The sequence below is a fragment of the Mandrillus leucophaeus genome, unplaced genomic scaffold, assembly GCF_000951045.1.
Source record: "Mandrillus leucophaeus isolate KB7577 unplaced genomic scaffold, Mleu.le_1.0 Scaffold49, whole genome shotgun sequence".
Taxonomy (NCBI): Eukaryota; Metazoa; Chordata; class Mammalia; order Primates; family Cercopithecidae; genus Mandrillus; species Mandrillus leucophaeus.
In genome coordinates this window covers 4,993,812-5,009,078 of record NW_012105253.1, presented here as the reverse complement: position 1 = coordinate 5,009,078, position 15,267 = coordinate 4,993,812, and the positions used below count along the sequence as shown (strand labels likewise).

The 15,267-nt window shown below is 37.1% G+C and overlaps 1 protein-coding gene across 1 annotated transcript in view; it reads right to left on the bottom strand.

The window, feature by feature from the left end:
- The window catches only part of DGKI (diacylglycerol kinase, iota), a 481,484-nt gene that overhangs the window by 182,331 nt on the left and 283,886 nt on the right, over positions 1-15,267 (bottom strand). The window contains exons 16-19 of the mRNA XM_011995483.1: positions 11,897-11,952; positions 10,850-10,912; positions 6,481-6,554; positions 4,925-5,036 (exon numbers count right to left, since the gene is read on the bottom strand). Coding sequence (XP_011850873.1) covers positions 4,925-5,036; positions 6,481-6,554; positions 10,850-10,912; positions 11,897-11,952 — 305 coding nt within the window. The remainder of the gene's footprint in view (positions 1-4,924; positions 5,037-6,480; positions 6,555-10,849; positions 10,913-11,896; positions 11,953-15,267) is intronic.

Below are 15,267 nucleotides of genomic sequence, written 5' to 3'. Positions count from 1 at the left end.
ATGTTAGCCAGGATGGTCTCGATCTCCTGACCTCGTGATCCACCCACCTCGGCCTCCCAAAGTGCTGGGATTACAGGTGTGAGCCACCACGCTTGACCCACATAATCTTTCTAAAGCACAAGTCTGACCCTGTTTTACTCCATCTCTTTTAGCCTCCCCACTGACAGTTTAAAGAACTCTATCTCTGCCCTTTCTCCACATCCATGGCTTCACTGACTCTGTGTCATTACTCGGAGCCACCACTGGAACCCTCTCCTAGGATACGGTGGTCTCTTAGGCTAATTCCCTGATGGTCACGTTCACTTGGCAATTCCACTCCCAGGGACTCCTCCCTACTCTAAGAAACTATTGTTCTCATCCCCATTTTACAAACACTGTTCTGATTTCAATTCTTTTCACTCTCACCTCAGTCTTTCTCCTAGAATTTACTGCCTCAGATTATGATGGCTTGTTTACTCCTTTGTCCCCCTGATAACACCAAGCTATGAACACCCTGAGGACAGGGCTTTTCTTTTGGTTCACTTCTTAACAGTTTTACCTAGCAGCATCCCACTTAGGGATACAGAATTTGTAGATTCAGTGAGTATTCAATAAATGAGTATGATTGATACTAAAGGAATGAAAGCAGAGAGACAGTTGAACTAAGTATTACCTTGAATTTTTAAAAAATCCTATTAATTAGACATCATCACTAGCACTCAAACTTCCCATACGCTGAAAGGACCTTTTATGACCCCAGACTAGGAAGGTACACAGTGTTACTTCACTGTATTCAACTCATCCAAGTAGTCACAAGCCCAACCAAATACTAGGGGAAGCTAAATCCCAATCTTTGATGGGATTATTGTTCAAAAACTGAAGGCCATTTAAAACCAGAGTCACCATCGGAGGATGCTAGTGAACTAACTCAGTATTTTGAAAATGTATAAGGAAAGAAAAAGAATCACTTATTGAGCCTTTCCTACACAAACTATGTGACTAAGTAATCAAATAGTAAGTGAAGTGAAATTTCTCTTCATAGAAATATTTCAAGTAGTAAATGAAAAAGGATAGAATTAGAATATCAGGCCGGGCATGGTGGCTCATGCCTGTAATCCAAGCATTTTGGGAGGCCGAGGCAGGTGGATTACTTGAGGTCAGGAGTTTGAGACCAGTCTGACCAATATGGTGAAACCCCATTTCTAACAAAACTACAAAATTAGCCGGATGTGGTGGTGGCAGGTGCCTCTAATCCCAGCTACTTGGGAGGCTGAGGCAGGAGAATCACTTGAACCTGGGAGGCAGAGGTTACAATGAGCCAAGATTGCACCATTCCCAGCCTGGGCAACAAGAGCAAAACTCCATCTCAAAAAATAAAGAAAGAAAGAATTAGAATATCACTATTTTGCAACCCTTAATGATTGCTAGATCCAGACATTGACCATCAATATCAGTCAACATTAAAAAAGGAGAAACAAAGCCGAACATTACATATTCTTTTTAGAAAAAGAGAACACTGCTTACAAAGTAGATTTGGGGGAAAATATATGTAGTGTATGCAGATCCAACTATCAAGTAGAGAAAAAAAGAAAGAAGCACATTTTAATAAATGCCTCAGGGATCCTATAAGCAAAATTCAGACTCGGAAACTTGACAGGACAAATGACCAGTTTCTTCCATAAATAAATGGGTAAGAGTTGGAGGGGAAACTACTGAGAGTTTAAAGTCATATCAACCAACCACAATGTGTAAATTTTATTTGGATTCTGACTCAAAGAAACTGCATAAGAAAATAAGTGACATTTGTGAGACAACTGGAAATTCAAGCTCTGAGTAAATATTTACTGATATTCAGGTAGTATTAGTTTCATTTTTTAAAATAATATAACATCATTGTGGTTGTGTTTATAAAAGAAAGTATCTTTTAAAAGTCCATTTTGAATTATTGATGGATAAAATGATGTATATGCTATGCATAAGATGTATATATGACATATATTGTATACACGTAATGTCTAGGATTTGCTCCAGAATAATATAACAAAAGAGTTTTAGGTGGGACAAATACAAGATTGTCCATGAATTGAAAATTATAAAAGCTGAGCAATGACACTTGGGAGTTTGTTGTATTATTTTGTCTATTTTTACTCTGAAACCTTCCCATATATTTATTTTTTTTAAAATTTTGCTAACTCCTCAAGAATGCTGAATGAAGTAAACGCTCCTAGATCAGTGCTGTGATGCACTCTATGATCTGGCCCTTACCCACGTCTTTAGGAACACCTGCGATCACTCTCTCTTTTCACCTACATTTAAACCACATGAAACTACTTATAGTTCCCACAAAGCACTAAAATTCCTCCTGCTTTTGTAAATGTTCCTTTTTCCAGAATGTCAAGTTCCATTCTTCTTCTCCTGGTAAAATTCAGTCAGTCACATCACGCATTGCCAACTGCATGCCACAGGCTCCCTGTTGTGGACTGGCCACCCACAACGAAGTGATGGATATCCACCATTTGCTGCCCCGGCTGCCTCTCCAGGCTTTCCTGCCCTCTTTTCTGCTCTGCGAGGCTGACCTATTTGGACTGCATCAGTGGCTCCCATGTCTTCTGGCTTCCGATTAGACTTCTCCATAAAGACCCACCAGCAGAAGATCTAGAGGTCAAGGTGCAGAGGGAAGTCGCTGTATTTATGTCCCTGGCTTGCTCCCTGCCAGGTAAGCACAGGTCGGTTGCTTCCTCTTTGCAAATATCACTCCTATCAGGTAACCCTTTCCAGTTAGTTCTCTTTCTGATACCGGTGATTGTTTCTTTTCCTTTTCATCTTCAGCTCAAGAATTGGTTTCTCATAAACCTAGTGCACTATTTGTGAAAGAGCCCTCCATTTAACTCTCCACTAATTACCCAGTTTCAGTATTGCTCCTGTATAATTAGTGTAATATTCTAATTAGTATACTAAATATACGAATTAGTATAATAAAAATTATACTAATTATACAATTGTTAGGGAAAAAAGAAAAAAACACCCAAACCAGAAAAGACTACAAAAAGAGCAAGACACAGATATAGTCTGAGAAAACACAGAAGAAACAGTTGAAGTACATTTCAGAGAGAGAGTGCACACGTGCAATGGCTTGGTGGTACAAAAGAAACAAGGGAGGGTTGATGCTGTGCTTCACTTGTCAGCTGCTTGAGCTAGGAAGCAAAGATGAGGGCAAGGAAGGCTAAAGAACCAGACAGAACCTCGACTTTACAGGTCAAGTAAGGACAGAGTTTTTGATCCTTAGGACAATTGGGAAACATTGAATATTCCCCTTGGCCTTCCAGGCCTAGGTAAGGGATCGTCACCTCACAGACAATCCCTGAGAGCCTTCTACCACACAGTCAGAACTCGGTGGTTCTAGCATGTGATAACCAATCAATAAATGTTCACTGGATCAGTGAAAAAAGAACAAGTAAACCAAGAATGGACAGCTTAGAGAGTTTTTTCCATCATATACTGGCATGATTTTGTCATCTCCAGGAATTCTTTCCTGCATATATCCTTCCTGAACTTAATCCTATTTGTTCTTGGCTTATATCTTCACTTGCAATAAACATAAAAAGCTCTGGAGAAAAGGAGCTATACGTGTGTTACAACGTTGGAAAGTAAGTCAACCCCAGTCCAATCTTTTCTACCATGACAACTGTTTTATTCTAGAAATGAGTTAACAAGGGCCATCACAAAATCAGGTGATGAAGATTCTTGCCATAAGCACAATAGATTTTTCTGTTAAACTTCACTAATTCGAGGTGGTTAAGGCAGAGTATTTGGAATTCATAGGATGAGTAAAAAAGATGCCTACTTTGATTTGTTTAGAACAAGAAATGCAACCTTCTTTCTTTCATGCATAAGGCACAGCACAAATCATGTGCCAACCAAAGGTGACAAGCAGAAGCTTTGTTTTTATTTGCATTACAAACTCAGTCTGGCCCGATTTACACAAGAAGAAATGATAAGCATAATTTTAACTGGTCCCCACATCATTTAATAATAAGCAGGAATGCATGACTAAAACCTGCTTGAAAATATACTTACACTATAAATTTCCTTCCTTAATGCAAGCAAACAAAATTAAAATACAAGGTGATCTCATTATTGTGGCAACTGAGTATTCACTAGTATCACAATAATGTCTTTGTATATTCAGATATTTTGTGATAATGGAGATGCTCATTTCATTCGTAAGTAAGATGGATAGCCACAAGTTGCTACCGTTTCTTTTTTACCTAAACACAAAAAGTCCTCAGTTAATCAAAAAAGTATAAAATGCTATGGCTTCTGTGCCAATGCTGGGATGTTTCTATGGTGTAATTTTCTTTTTTTTTTTTTTTTTTTCTTTTTGAGATGGAATTTCACTCGCCACCCAGGCTGGAGTGCAATGGCACAGTTTCAGCTCACTGCAACCTTTGCCTCCTGGGTTCAAGCAATTCTCCTGCATCAGCCTCCTAAGTAGCTGGAATTGCAGGCAGCACATCATACTCAGCTAATTTTTATTTTTTAGTAGAGGCAGGTTTCACCATGTTGGTCAGGCTTGTCTGGAATTCTTGACCTCAGTTGATCCACCCACCTCGGCCTCCCTAAGTGCTGGGATTACAGGCGTGAGCCACCACACCCAGCCTGGTGTAATGTTTTTAATTAGCATAAAAAGTTTTCATTCTGGTAGAAAATTAATCAGGAAAAATAAGAAGTGATACTCATTTATTCTTGAGGTTCAAACAAATATGCATCAGTTTCCTTAGTGACATAAATGATGATTTTTTTCTTGTTTTTCCTAAGCAACTCTATAATTCACAAAACTTGTAACTTGATAAAGCAGGAGAAAAAGTTAACTAAAGTCCTGTGACTTGAATAAACTCTGTGTCTAAAATACATTTCATTTTAATAAAATAGTTGTTTTGCTCACCAAAGAGGCCATGGTAAATCCAATGACTTCAATATAACCATCATCATGACGCTGAGGTTCAAAATCGTGGTGATCTCCTGGGTTTCCCCAGGGCATTGTGCCAGCACAATATCTGCAAGAGAAGATGAAACACAGAAGTAAATACGTCCCATCCTTCTCATGACTATCATGAGGTGGTAGTTTGTAGTTACACCCAATGTTTATTAAACATAAAAACAGTTTTCCATTCTTGGTACACACCTTCCAATAGAAAAGAAAATGCACTTCTTATCATCTACAAAATACCAAGCTGTGAAAATGGGCCATAATTTTGCAACAAAAGTATCCCATAGTATCCAACTTTCTCTTCATTCATTATTTATATTTCTCACTATGATTCTTGTATGTCTGTTTTCTATGATATATCATGAATTGTCTATAGGTGGTTTCAGAATTTGGTCTTAAAGAAAGATGCCAGTAGAAAAGAGACAGGGAAATGAAGTGGGAAGCATTTGCCATTAATACATAAGCAAAATAAGAGGTACTCACAGGAGAAGGGAAAGCTAACTATGGAAGACAGAGTGAAGAAGAGATGAAATACAGATAAGAAATTAGAAAGAGAAGGGGAAACAAAAGAAATTGAAGAAATAGGGGAAGGAGAATACAGATGGTAAAGAGGGAGAAGCAAGAAAAGAAAAGAGGAAAGACGAGGGAAAGAATAATAAAGCAAAGTAATAAATAATGCTTTCTGAGAATCAAGGCCTTCCACTTCAATTAAGCTGCAAATATTTCTGGAATAAAATTGTAACTGACTATATTGAGCACTGCCAAGAATAATCAGGAGACTATGATGTCTTTTCCTAGCCACAGATTTACATACAACTCTCATTTCAATTAAATTCAGTCTAAATACAACGTATTTGCAGATTTTCTGTCTGAGTTGTTTGGCAGGCAAATAAATGGTTACAGATCCATCCCTTCCAAACTCTTGGCTTCAGGGCCTAGAACACAATTTATGCCACTGAGATAATATGTTTATTTTGAGTCTAGTTATCTTAAATATCCCTTCTCCTGAGGTGTGTTAATAGCACCAAGGAGAGTTGACATCCTGGCTAGAAAACAATATTCTAACTGATCCTATTTTTCAAAGCAATCATCTGGCAACAATTTTGAATGAATTCCACACTCGAATCAGACTGGATGGTTTAACAGTTTTTAGGAAACTGAGAACAAAAAAAAAAAAAAAAAGTATTTCAATTCTCTCATTCTTAGAGGGGGAGAGGAGGAGAACAGTAATTTAGAAATAAATTGAGATGTTCCAGTCAAGAGGGGTGCCTGGGTTGCTTAAAGATGGGTAAGTACAGACAATGCATGCCACATGATGCACAAAACCACCAACCACAAAGAACACTGAATAAACCAAATCAGAGAATGAATTATCAGACCTAGAAATGTTTAATTATCCATTTAGATAACTGATCTTCATTGTTTACATCTGAAACTTTTCTGTTATGAAAACAGACAAGCTCAAGTCAGAGTTCATGTCAAACCAAGGAAATAATACAAACAGAGCTTACCTGGGTATATTTAAAAATACTATACACTGGAACTTCAGTTCCTGAATCTTTGGGGTGAGATCTGTTCCATCACACTGAAACAATCAAAACAGAAAAGAGGTTGTGAAGTAGTCACAAGTCTAAAAAGTTATCAGAGATAACTAGTTTGACAATAGTACACACCATGGTCTCTTTCTCCTTGCCCTATCTCTGCTTAAGTGAATGCCGGTCACAATGATTAAAAAAATATATTCTGGCTATTGCTTTACTGGACCAGGGTACAGAGCTTGGTTTTGTTTGCACTTAAGGTAAGAACAAAACCTCCATTTGATTAAAATGATTTTTTCTCCGGTCTGACAATCAAAGGAAATACTATCATTCCTAACAATGGATGATTATTAGTTATCTAGACTGATGGTGTCAATATTAAAAGATTTATGAATATGTAAAAGAATGAAAAGAAAAAAGCCTCAAGTTAAATCAGTAGTATTCATCACCATCATTATCTGATTCAAACAAGTCATAAATATAGTGATTTATTTTCTCTGTTTTTGGAGACAATTTTTATTTTGAAAATGTCAAATATTTTGAAGACTTTTTAAAAAATCTATGTACCGCAAACTTTTGAAAAGGTATCTATTATACACTAGTATGATCTTCATTCGTGGTTTGTTCTTACAAATTTAATTTTGTACAGACTCGCCTAGGCTGAAGGGCAATGGTACGATCTTGACTCACTGTAACCCTCCGCCTCCCAGGTTCAAGCGACTCTCCTGCCTCAGCCTCCCGAGCAGCTGGAATTACAGGTGCCTGCCACCATGCCTGGCTAATTTTTTTTATTTTTTAGAAGAGACAGGGTTTCACTGTGTTAGCCAGGCTGGTCTCAAACTCCTGACCTCAGGTGATCCACCCACCTTGGCCTCCCAAAGTGCTGGGATTACAGGCGTGAGCCACCGCAACTGGCCATTCAGACTTTAGACTTCTAAGATTCACTGTCTTCCTGGAGTTTAGACCTGGGAATCAAGAGTCTCAGCCCAGCTTGGCCTCAACGACCCTCGAACATGGCTTCCATGATCAGCTGGTGCTTTATCCTTTGATAAATCAAGGGAAAGTCTTTCCTGTTCCTTTCTCATTTCCCACTGGTGACAAAGGTCAAAAGAGAATAACTCTAGTCATGACTATCAACTTTCCAATGTGAAAGGTGTAAAGCCTGCTCTCATATTTGCTTTCCTCATACCCTTACCACAGAATTTCCCCATTACTTTCTCGTTTGGAGAGAGGAGCAAAGCATCCCCAATCTCCCTGCAAATTTTGAAAGAGTTCTTTAGGATCAGCTTCAATCTAAGTATCATGATTTTGCTAGTGGTCAAGTTGTCTCCAGCACCTGCGTTTTTTTCCCAGTTGATCTCAATACAGCCTAATTTTCATGCGTATTCTCAAAGAACTGTTTCCAAGAAATCTTACAATTTTAAATAAAAAAACTATTTTCAAATATAACTTAGTAATCAAATTCTAGACATTAAAGGTGTTTTTCTAGTACTCTAAACTACTAAGCAAACATCTTCCAACTTACTTAAGAACTTGAAATGAGTTTATAAATGACTATGCCAATGAATAAAAAAGTAGACATTGTAAATGTCAAAGTTGCATGTTGTAAGCAACTAAAACTTAAAACCTAGGATGTGAGACATTAATAGTGTACAAAGCATTATGGTTGCATTGCAGAAAGATTGTAATAAATATTATTGTGTTTAGAACAGAATTCATTTTTTAACTTTCTACTTTTTCCTTCTGGGAAACATGTTAGTGATTCTGGGAACTCATCAAATCATATGAAAATATCTGCTTTACACCATATACTGCTTTACAGAGTTTTTATACATATATTATTGCAATAGACTGTACTATTCCTTCAGAATAGCATTTTTCAACTTTTTCCCAATTTCAAATACACACAAAGGGACACATTTGCATGCAAAATATGTTCCTTTGTACAAGCTCATATAATGATAACAAGAAGAAAATATGGAAAATGGAACAAAAAATGCTATATGTAGGTTTTTACTGTTGTTTTGTGTTTTCTCAGTCTAGTATTCACATACATATTTTGTATCTCTATGAGACATTATTAGCTATTGCATTAGAAACACTGACTTCACCTTCACAAAGAAAAGATAGTCTGTTGTTGGGTAGACATCTAATCACTCTTGCTAACCTTCCATCGTTTTTCATCTCACACTCAAGAAAACATAGAATGATGTCATTGTAAAGTACCCTTGTATCCCTCTATGTCACAGCACAATGGTCAAAAACCATTGCTCCAAAGACATGCCTTTTTACACCTATTTGACAGATGAAGAAAGCAGACTCCTCTGAAAAGTTAAAGGATTTACCCAAAGTCACATACCTCACAAAGGCAGACCTAGCTAAATCCCAAATGTTCACACCTAGTTATAATGCTTTTTTTCCTCCTGATAAGAGAAGATATAATTGATATAAATATTCCACCTTTAACATTACATGTATAGGCTGATTTCACATCTTTCCTAGTTATTTGCTACCATTTTGGCCTCTCTGAAAGCATCTTTTAGACTCTACTATAAAGTCACCCACGCATGAGACATGTATCATCAAGGGGACTGAGATGTGAGAGAGAAAACTTTCTAGCAGTTAGGAAGTGTACAGAGTTTGAGATCAATACGGTGACTTGCACAGAACACTGCCATTCCATATGGCCACCGCCCAGCAATCACTGGGTCTGCTGGCAGGTATTGCGGATGTGCCTGTAAATGTAAAACACACTGGAGAGGGCAGTAAAGTTTAATTTTGGCTAGGCTGCAGGCAGCTGAAGAAACAGTTTAATATAAGGTGGCTGCTACTTAAATTTGATAGCCACGATTTTATCAAAATAATAATCCTCATAGTTCAATGGGCCATATTTCAGTCTCAAGAGTCTCCACTACTAAAAGATACTTACTTTTTACTTTCATCGTATGAGAACTGAAACATCTGAAAGGGATGTCAAGGGTTGTTAATAGCAGTGGTAAAGGCCTTTGTCTCTTGTTACAACTAGTTTGAGAGATTCATGTCTTATACATGCTTTAGTGGTGATTACACATTTTAATTTTTATATTTTCATGATCCTTATATTTCTTCATATTCTCATTAGTTTAAGATGATGTATTTTTCTCTATTTCCATGTATATATTTTGTTCTGTTCTGTCTTGTCAAAATTATTTTTTTTTTAGACAGAGTGTCGCTCTGTTGCCCAGACTGGAGTGCAGTGGTGTGGTCTCGGCTCACTGCAGCCTCTGCCTCCCAGGTTCAAGTGATTCTCCTGCCTCAGCCTCCAGAATAGCTGGGACTACAGGCACACACCACCATGCCCAGCTAATTTTTTGTATTTTAGTAGAGATGGGGTTTCACCATTTTGCCCAGGCTGGTCTCAAACTCTTGAGCTCAGGCAATCCAGCTGCCTTAGCCTCCCAAAGTGCTAGCATTACAGGCGTGAGCTACCGCACCCAGCCCGTCAAAATTATTCTTATTCCTTACATATGACATGATAAATTCAAGCATTGTGATATTCTCATCCCTTCTTTTCCATCTATATATTTTTTTCTGTTTCTCATTCTGTCATTTACTTACACAACTATGTGCAACAAGGTCATGTTCGTTCCTTGTTTTAACTGGGTTACTATAAGGAAACATTAATATCCTTCTTAATACCTAATTTTATTCTATTTTTGAATGGGTCACCTAGAGAAAGATAAATTTCTCTCTCCCTTGCCCCCAAGCAGCATATATCCGCAACCTGATATACAGACTCAGGAAGAAACACCACACACACACAAAAATCCATCCAGCGGTGAGGAACCTCAACCAGGTGGGAGAGTGAGTCACCACAAAATAATGAAATCAATACTTCGTTCTAAAACGGAGACTCCTCAGATTATCCTGGAATAAAGATAATTGTTTGGAGAGAGCTGATTTAAGCTTTAAGACCCAGCTAACATCATTTTTTTTTTTTTTTTTGATAAAGGTCTTCCTGACCCCACCATAGCCAGAATTATCACTTCTCCCTTTGTGCCACAACCATATTGTACACATTGTTGAATAACAATTTTATTGTTCTGAAGTGACTTATGTGACCTTCTTCACAACTGAACTGTGAGTTTCTTCAGGAGTGAAACTAGTCTTTTCATTTATCTTCATCCCCAGCAACTAAGACAGTGCCTGATACATAAGTGTAGGTTGAATGAACTACACAAAATGATCTCCAAAGTTCTATGTAGTCCAGTGATTAAATATATAAACTAAGTATTTGGGAGTTCACTTTTTGTGGCATTCATGTCATATCCAAATGAAATAAATCAACATATTCAATACTTACAACAACTTTAACATGTTTGGACAGATCTCTAGAACTTCTCTGTAGGAAGTCAGAAAAAGCTGCCTATACCACAGGGAAATAAAGAAGAAGAAATTCGTAATTATATGGTTATACCAAATCCCTGCTTCCATATCCTAGATTCCAAGGATTCCAAAGTATGCAAAAAGTCTAAACATGTTCTCTTTCTGCAGAATCCAAAGTAAAGCAGTGCAGTAGTTGTCAAGTTGAAATTTTTCTTTGTTTCCAAACTATAATTTATAGTTCCACTATAAAATTTAAGAGCACAGAATGAGAGAGAAAAAGTAGACAATTTGAGGGTCATTGGAAGGTTTATTTTGACAACCTATTCTGACTACTTTCCTTTTCCATTAAGTGCTGATACAGTCTTTCCACTAAGATTTTTCCTTATTTGCTCTGAGTGTCACAGGGCTTGACTTCCATAAACTACATATGCAGCTTCCAAACGCCTTTTAGTTAAACTCCTCCTATCCAGTGGCATAAATTTAAACCGTACTGGTATTTTGGATGCCTTTTTTTTTTCATTCTCTATTTACTTCTATGAATGTGCCTGAGAAACAAAAGAAGGAAAAAGAAGGCACCCTCTTTAATCTCACATATGCATCCATGAAAAACACCCCATATTCTGCCAGTTTCTAATCCAAACGTCAATGTGTGCACCCTGGTGAAAACTACATTCTTACCTAAGATTCTTCAGACATCCTCAGTCTACACAATTCCCCCATTTCTTACATTGTCTTTGATGTTTGTTTCTCACATTCCTCTTTGAATAGCATCCTCTCTTGTTCAACATGAAGCCTCAGGGCTTCCTTACAAGCTCAAAGATGAGGAACACCAACTCTCTTTCTGAGAGCTAACTTAAATACACCTCACCTTCATTCTTAAGCCCAGACATTAAACAGTAACCATATATAGACATAAATAAATGAAATGTATATGTGATTATTTCTAATGTAGTTTGCAACTTTATTACACAGTGAATTGGCACTAAGTAATATGTAGTAATTATAAAATAAAATGTATACCTACCCCTGCATAGAACATTTTATTTCGAAAACGACTGTTGAATTTCTCTGGATTTGCTTCTGTGAAAGAGGAAAAGTAGTTTTGTTATGGAGACCTCATTAAAGGTAGCGACTTAGATTAGCACTCCCACTTCCTCCCCGACTCCCTCCCATCCTACAGATCCAATAGATCCCATGGTTTGGTTATCATCTTTCCCCTAGTTCCAGGCCAGTTAGTACAGTGGCCTAGTGCTACAGGGACAGTAATCCAGGACTATAAATGTGTAGCTACAAACTGGCATCACTGACATTAACTGGGAACTTGTTAGAAATGCAAATGATTAGGTGCTAGCCAGATTGACTGAGTCAGAATGACTGAGTGTGGAGTCTATACATCTGTGGAGGGGCTTAACTAGCTCTCCAGGTGATTCTCAAGCACATTAAAGATGGAGGCACTCTAGATGCTTTGTAAAAATTGGAGGGTTCACAGGGATATTGGGCTGGGATAACAGGAAAAGGTGGAAGGAGGTGGAGAAGTGATTATTTACTTTGACTTTCATAGGGCATGACTTCCGTAAGCTATGTATGCAGCTTCCAAAAGTAATTAAACATGTTTTTGAATTTGGCTTGTGTTTGGAATAGACATAAAAATGGGAATTAATGCCAGTTTAATTATTCCTTCTAAAAGAAATACAATATATGTAGTTACGCTGAGAAGTGTCCATTTGATGGGCTATACTTATATCTGTGCTAAAAAATTTTTTCCAGTTAAATTTTAAAAAATTCTCCTTTAATGAGATTTATATGAATTACCCATTTTTATGTAGATATATTGGCATAATTCTCAACTTAAAAGTACTACATTTTCTTGACTAATACCTCATAGATTCTACTATTCAAGCTATTTTTTCACAACAGCTTTCATGAGCCTTTGCATTACCCTTCAGGTATTTTATGGCAAATGATCCATGAAGTCGCAGACAGTGCCTGTGTTGGAAAACAGTTTAAAGTCTCACTATGAGTTTTCTTGGTTTGAGAACAGCCACTCACTATCTGACAAAATAAGTAAGCTTGCCACAATTAAAAATGTGGTCTTGCTTATCTTGTTTTTTCTTCTATAGCTCAGCTTAAGATTTCTTGACTAACTAGTTAAAAATATGGGGAAAATACGAATGAACAGAAACAGTTAAAAAAAAAAGACTACTCACTGAATTATATATTTCATAGACAAATAATTTTTTAATTTAATGTTAAAAAAGCAGATTAACAGCTACTGAAAAGTCCATACGTCTGGTCTAAGTGTATCAGCAAAATCTGGTTCCAATATCTTATAGATATTTATTTTTTTTACCATCTCTATCTCACCTGCATGAATATTGTACCTATTAATTCCAATCAACATCAATTCTCCGTTAGCAGCCCTTCAGTGGCTGATTTTCCTCAAAGACTCTGATTTACGTGCAGGGGAAATGTTTACAATTCCATTTCATACTGCATCAAAATACAATATGCCTCAGCAATAAACTATACACAGATTAATGCTTGACATCTTTTGTTTTATAATCACACGCATATAAATGTACATGTTCACACATACAACAATTTGCATATTCCACTCTAAAATAGTCCTACAGCTTAAAATAAAAGAGAAAAACACTTTCCCCAAAAGAATTTTCTTCTAAGCCTGGTATTTCCATGTAAGGGTCTCTCCCTGCTCCCTTCTCACTCTGATGCATAGAAACTTCATCATAGTACAAGAAAGTGAATCATTAGAAAAACTTCCGAATTAGTTAGACTAAAGACGAGACTCACTTGAGCTCACTGAGCTCACTGAATGAGCTCATTGTTGGCCACTTATTCATTTAGACCTCTTTTCATGTCTATTTTTGGAAATCCATGTATTAGTGATAATTGTGTTACTTTACAGGTATTATTAAGAAGTTTGGGGTATTTTATTAAGAAGCCTAGGATCCAGATTCTGCTAAAGAATATGGGACAAAAAATGGGGTAAGAAATGAAGAATAAAATCCCCCATTTACTTCCCAAATTAACTCTCCTTAAATATAGGGAGGGTATCAGGTCATAAATGTTGGCCCTAAGGTAGGTCCCCTGAATATCTGATATCCAAGAACTGTCTAAGGCAGGGAGGGGGAAGTGGAAGTGTTTCTGACTCAGGATATTTGAGGTTCTGTTATCAATCATCCCTTCTAGCTGTGATTCTCTAGCCAATCAGAGAGGAATACCAAACTATGGCCTTCTCTTCAAACAGTATTGTTCTTGCTTGGCACAGAATTTGACCTTTACAGAGCCTGTCGTCTCAAAACCTTGTGAAACCAGGAAGGTCAAAGTCTACTAACATTTCTGGATCCAGTAAGAGACTTTAAATATCTGTTTCTTACTTGTATTTTATACTCTAATGGTTTTTAATCCTGTAGCATCACTCTTGACTTCTGGTTCCTAAGTGCATGATCAGAATTTTCATGTTATTACCAGAATCTGAAAATCTGAATTCTGGCTTTTAGTGCTCTGTTATTTCAAATTCCAAAGTATGCAAAAAGTCTAAACACCACTTGCTTTCTTACATAACCTGGAGGGAAAAAAGTAAAGTACTTCTCATTTACGACTTTATCTCACAAGTCTCTTGATAATCTACATCCTAGCATGGTTCTGGTTATATATAGTCAGAAGGCACTAGATACAGATATAGACACAGGCATAGACATGGATATATAGTATAGCTATATTAATAAGAGAGTTTAAGAGAGAGAACGAGACAGAAAGCAAGAGAGAGAGAGATCAATTGGGACTACAAAACATAAGTCAAAACCCTAAACTTTCTCAGTTCTAAATGGCATAAGAAAATGTTGATGAAATATTTAACAGCATGTCATTATTTTGTCTTCTCTTTCAAAAATTGTGTTCCCCTAATCTTGACCCCATCTCTTTTAGTACCCGAAATCACTACATGGTTTCATTCACACCTCTGTATCACTCAGTTGGGATGCCTAGTACCTTCCTAATTAATCCCATCACCATTACATCCTATTCTTTCAACCTAAACTACCTATAGCTCCTCTATTGTTCTAAGATGCCTGTTTCTTTTATACAGAGGGGACGTTTTTGTTTTTGCTACCATGTTTCAATGGCTCTGGTTATGTAGTGTTGCACTTTAATAGTGTTTTGTGAAGCTAAAGAATATCCTAGTGACTTCAGTAATAGTCTCTATCACTTCTTAGTATTTTACTCACTTCAAAACTTCCAGTAGAACACAAAGATTAACAATCCTGAGACCTGGAACACACATCTAGTCCTGCCTTTTACTGCCTTTGAGACCCTGGACAACTAGGTCTCAGGGTTCCATCTGTCTGAACAACTAGGTCTCAGGGTTCCATCTGT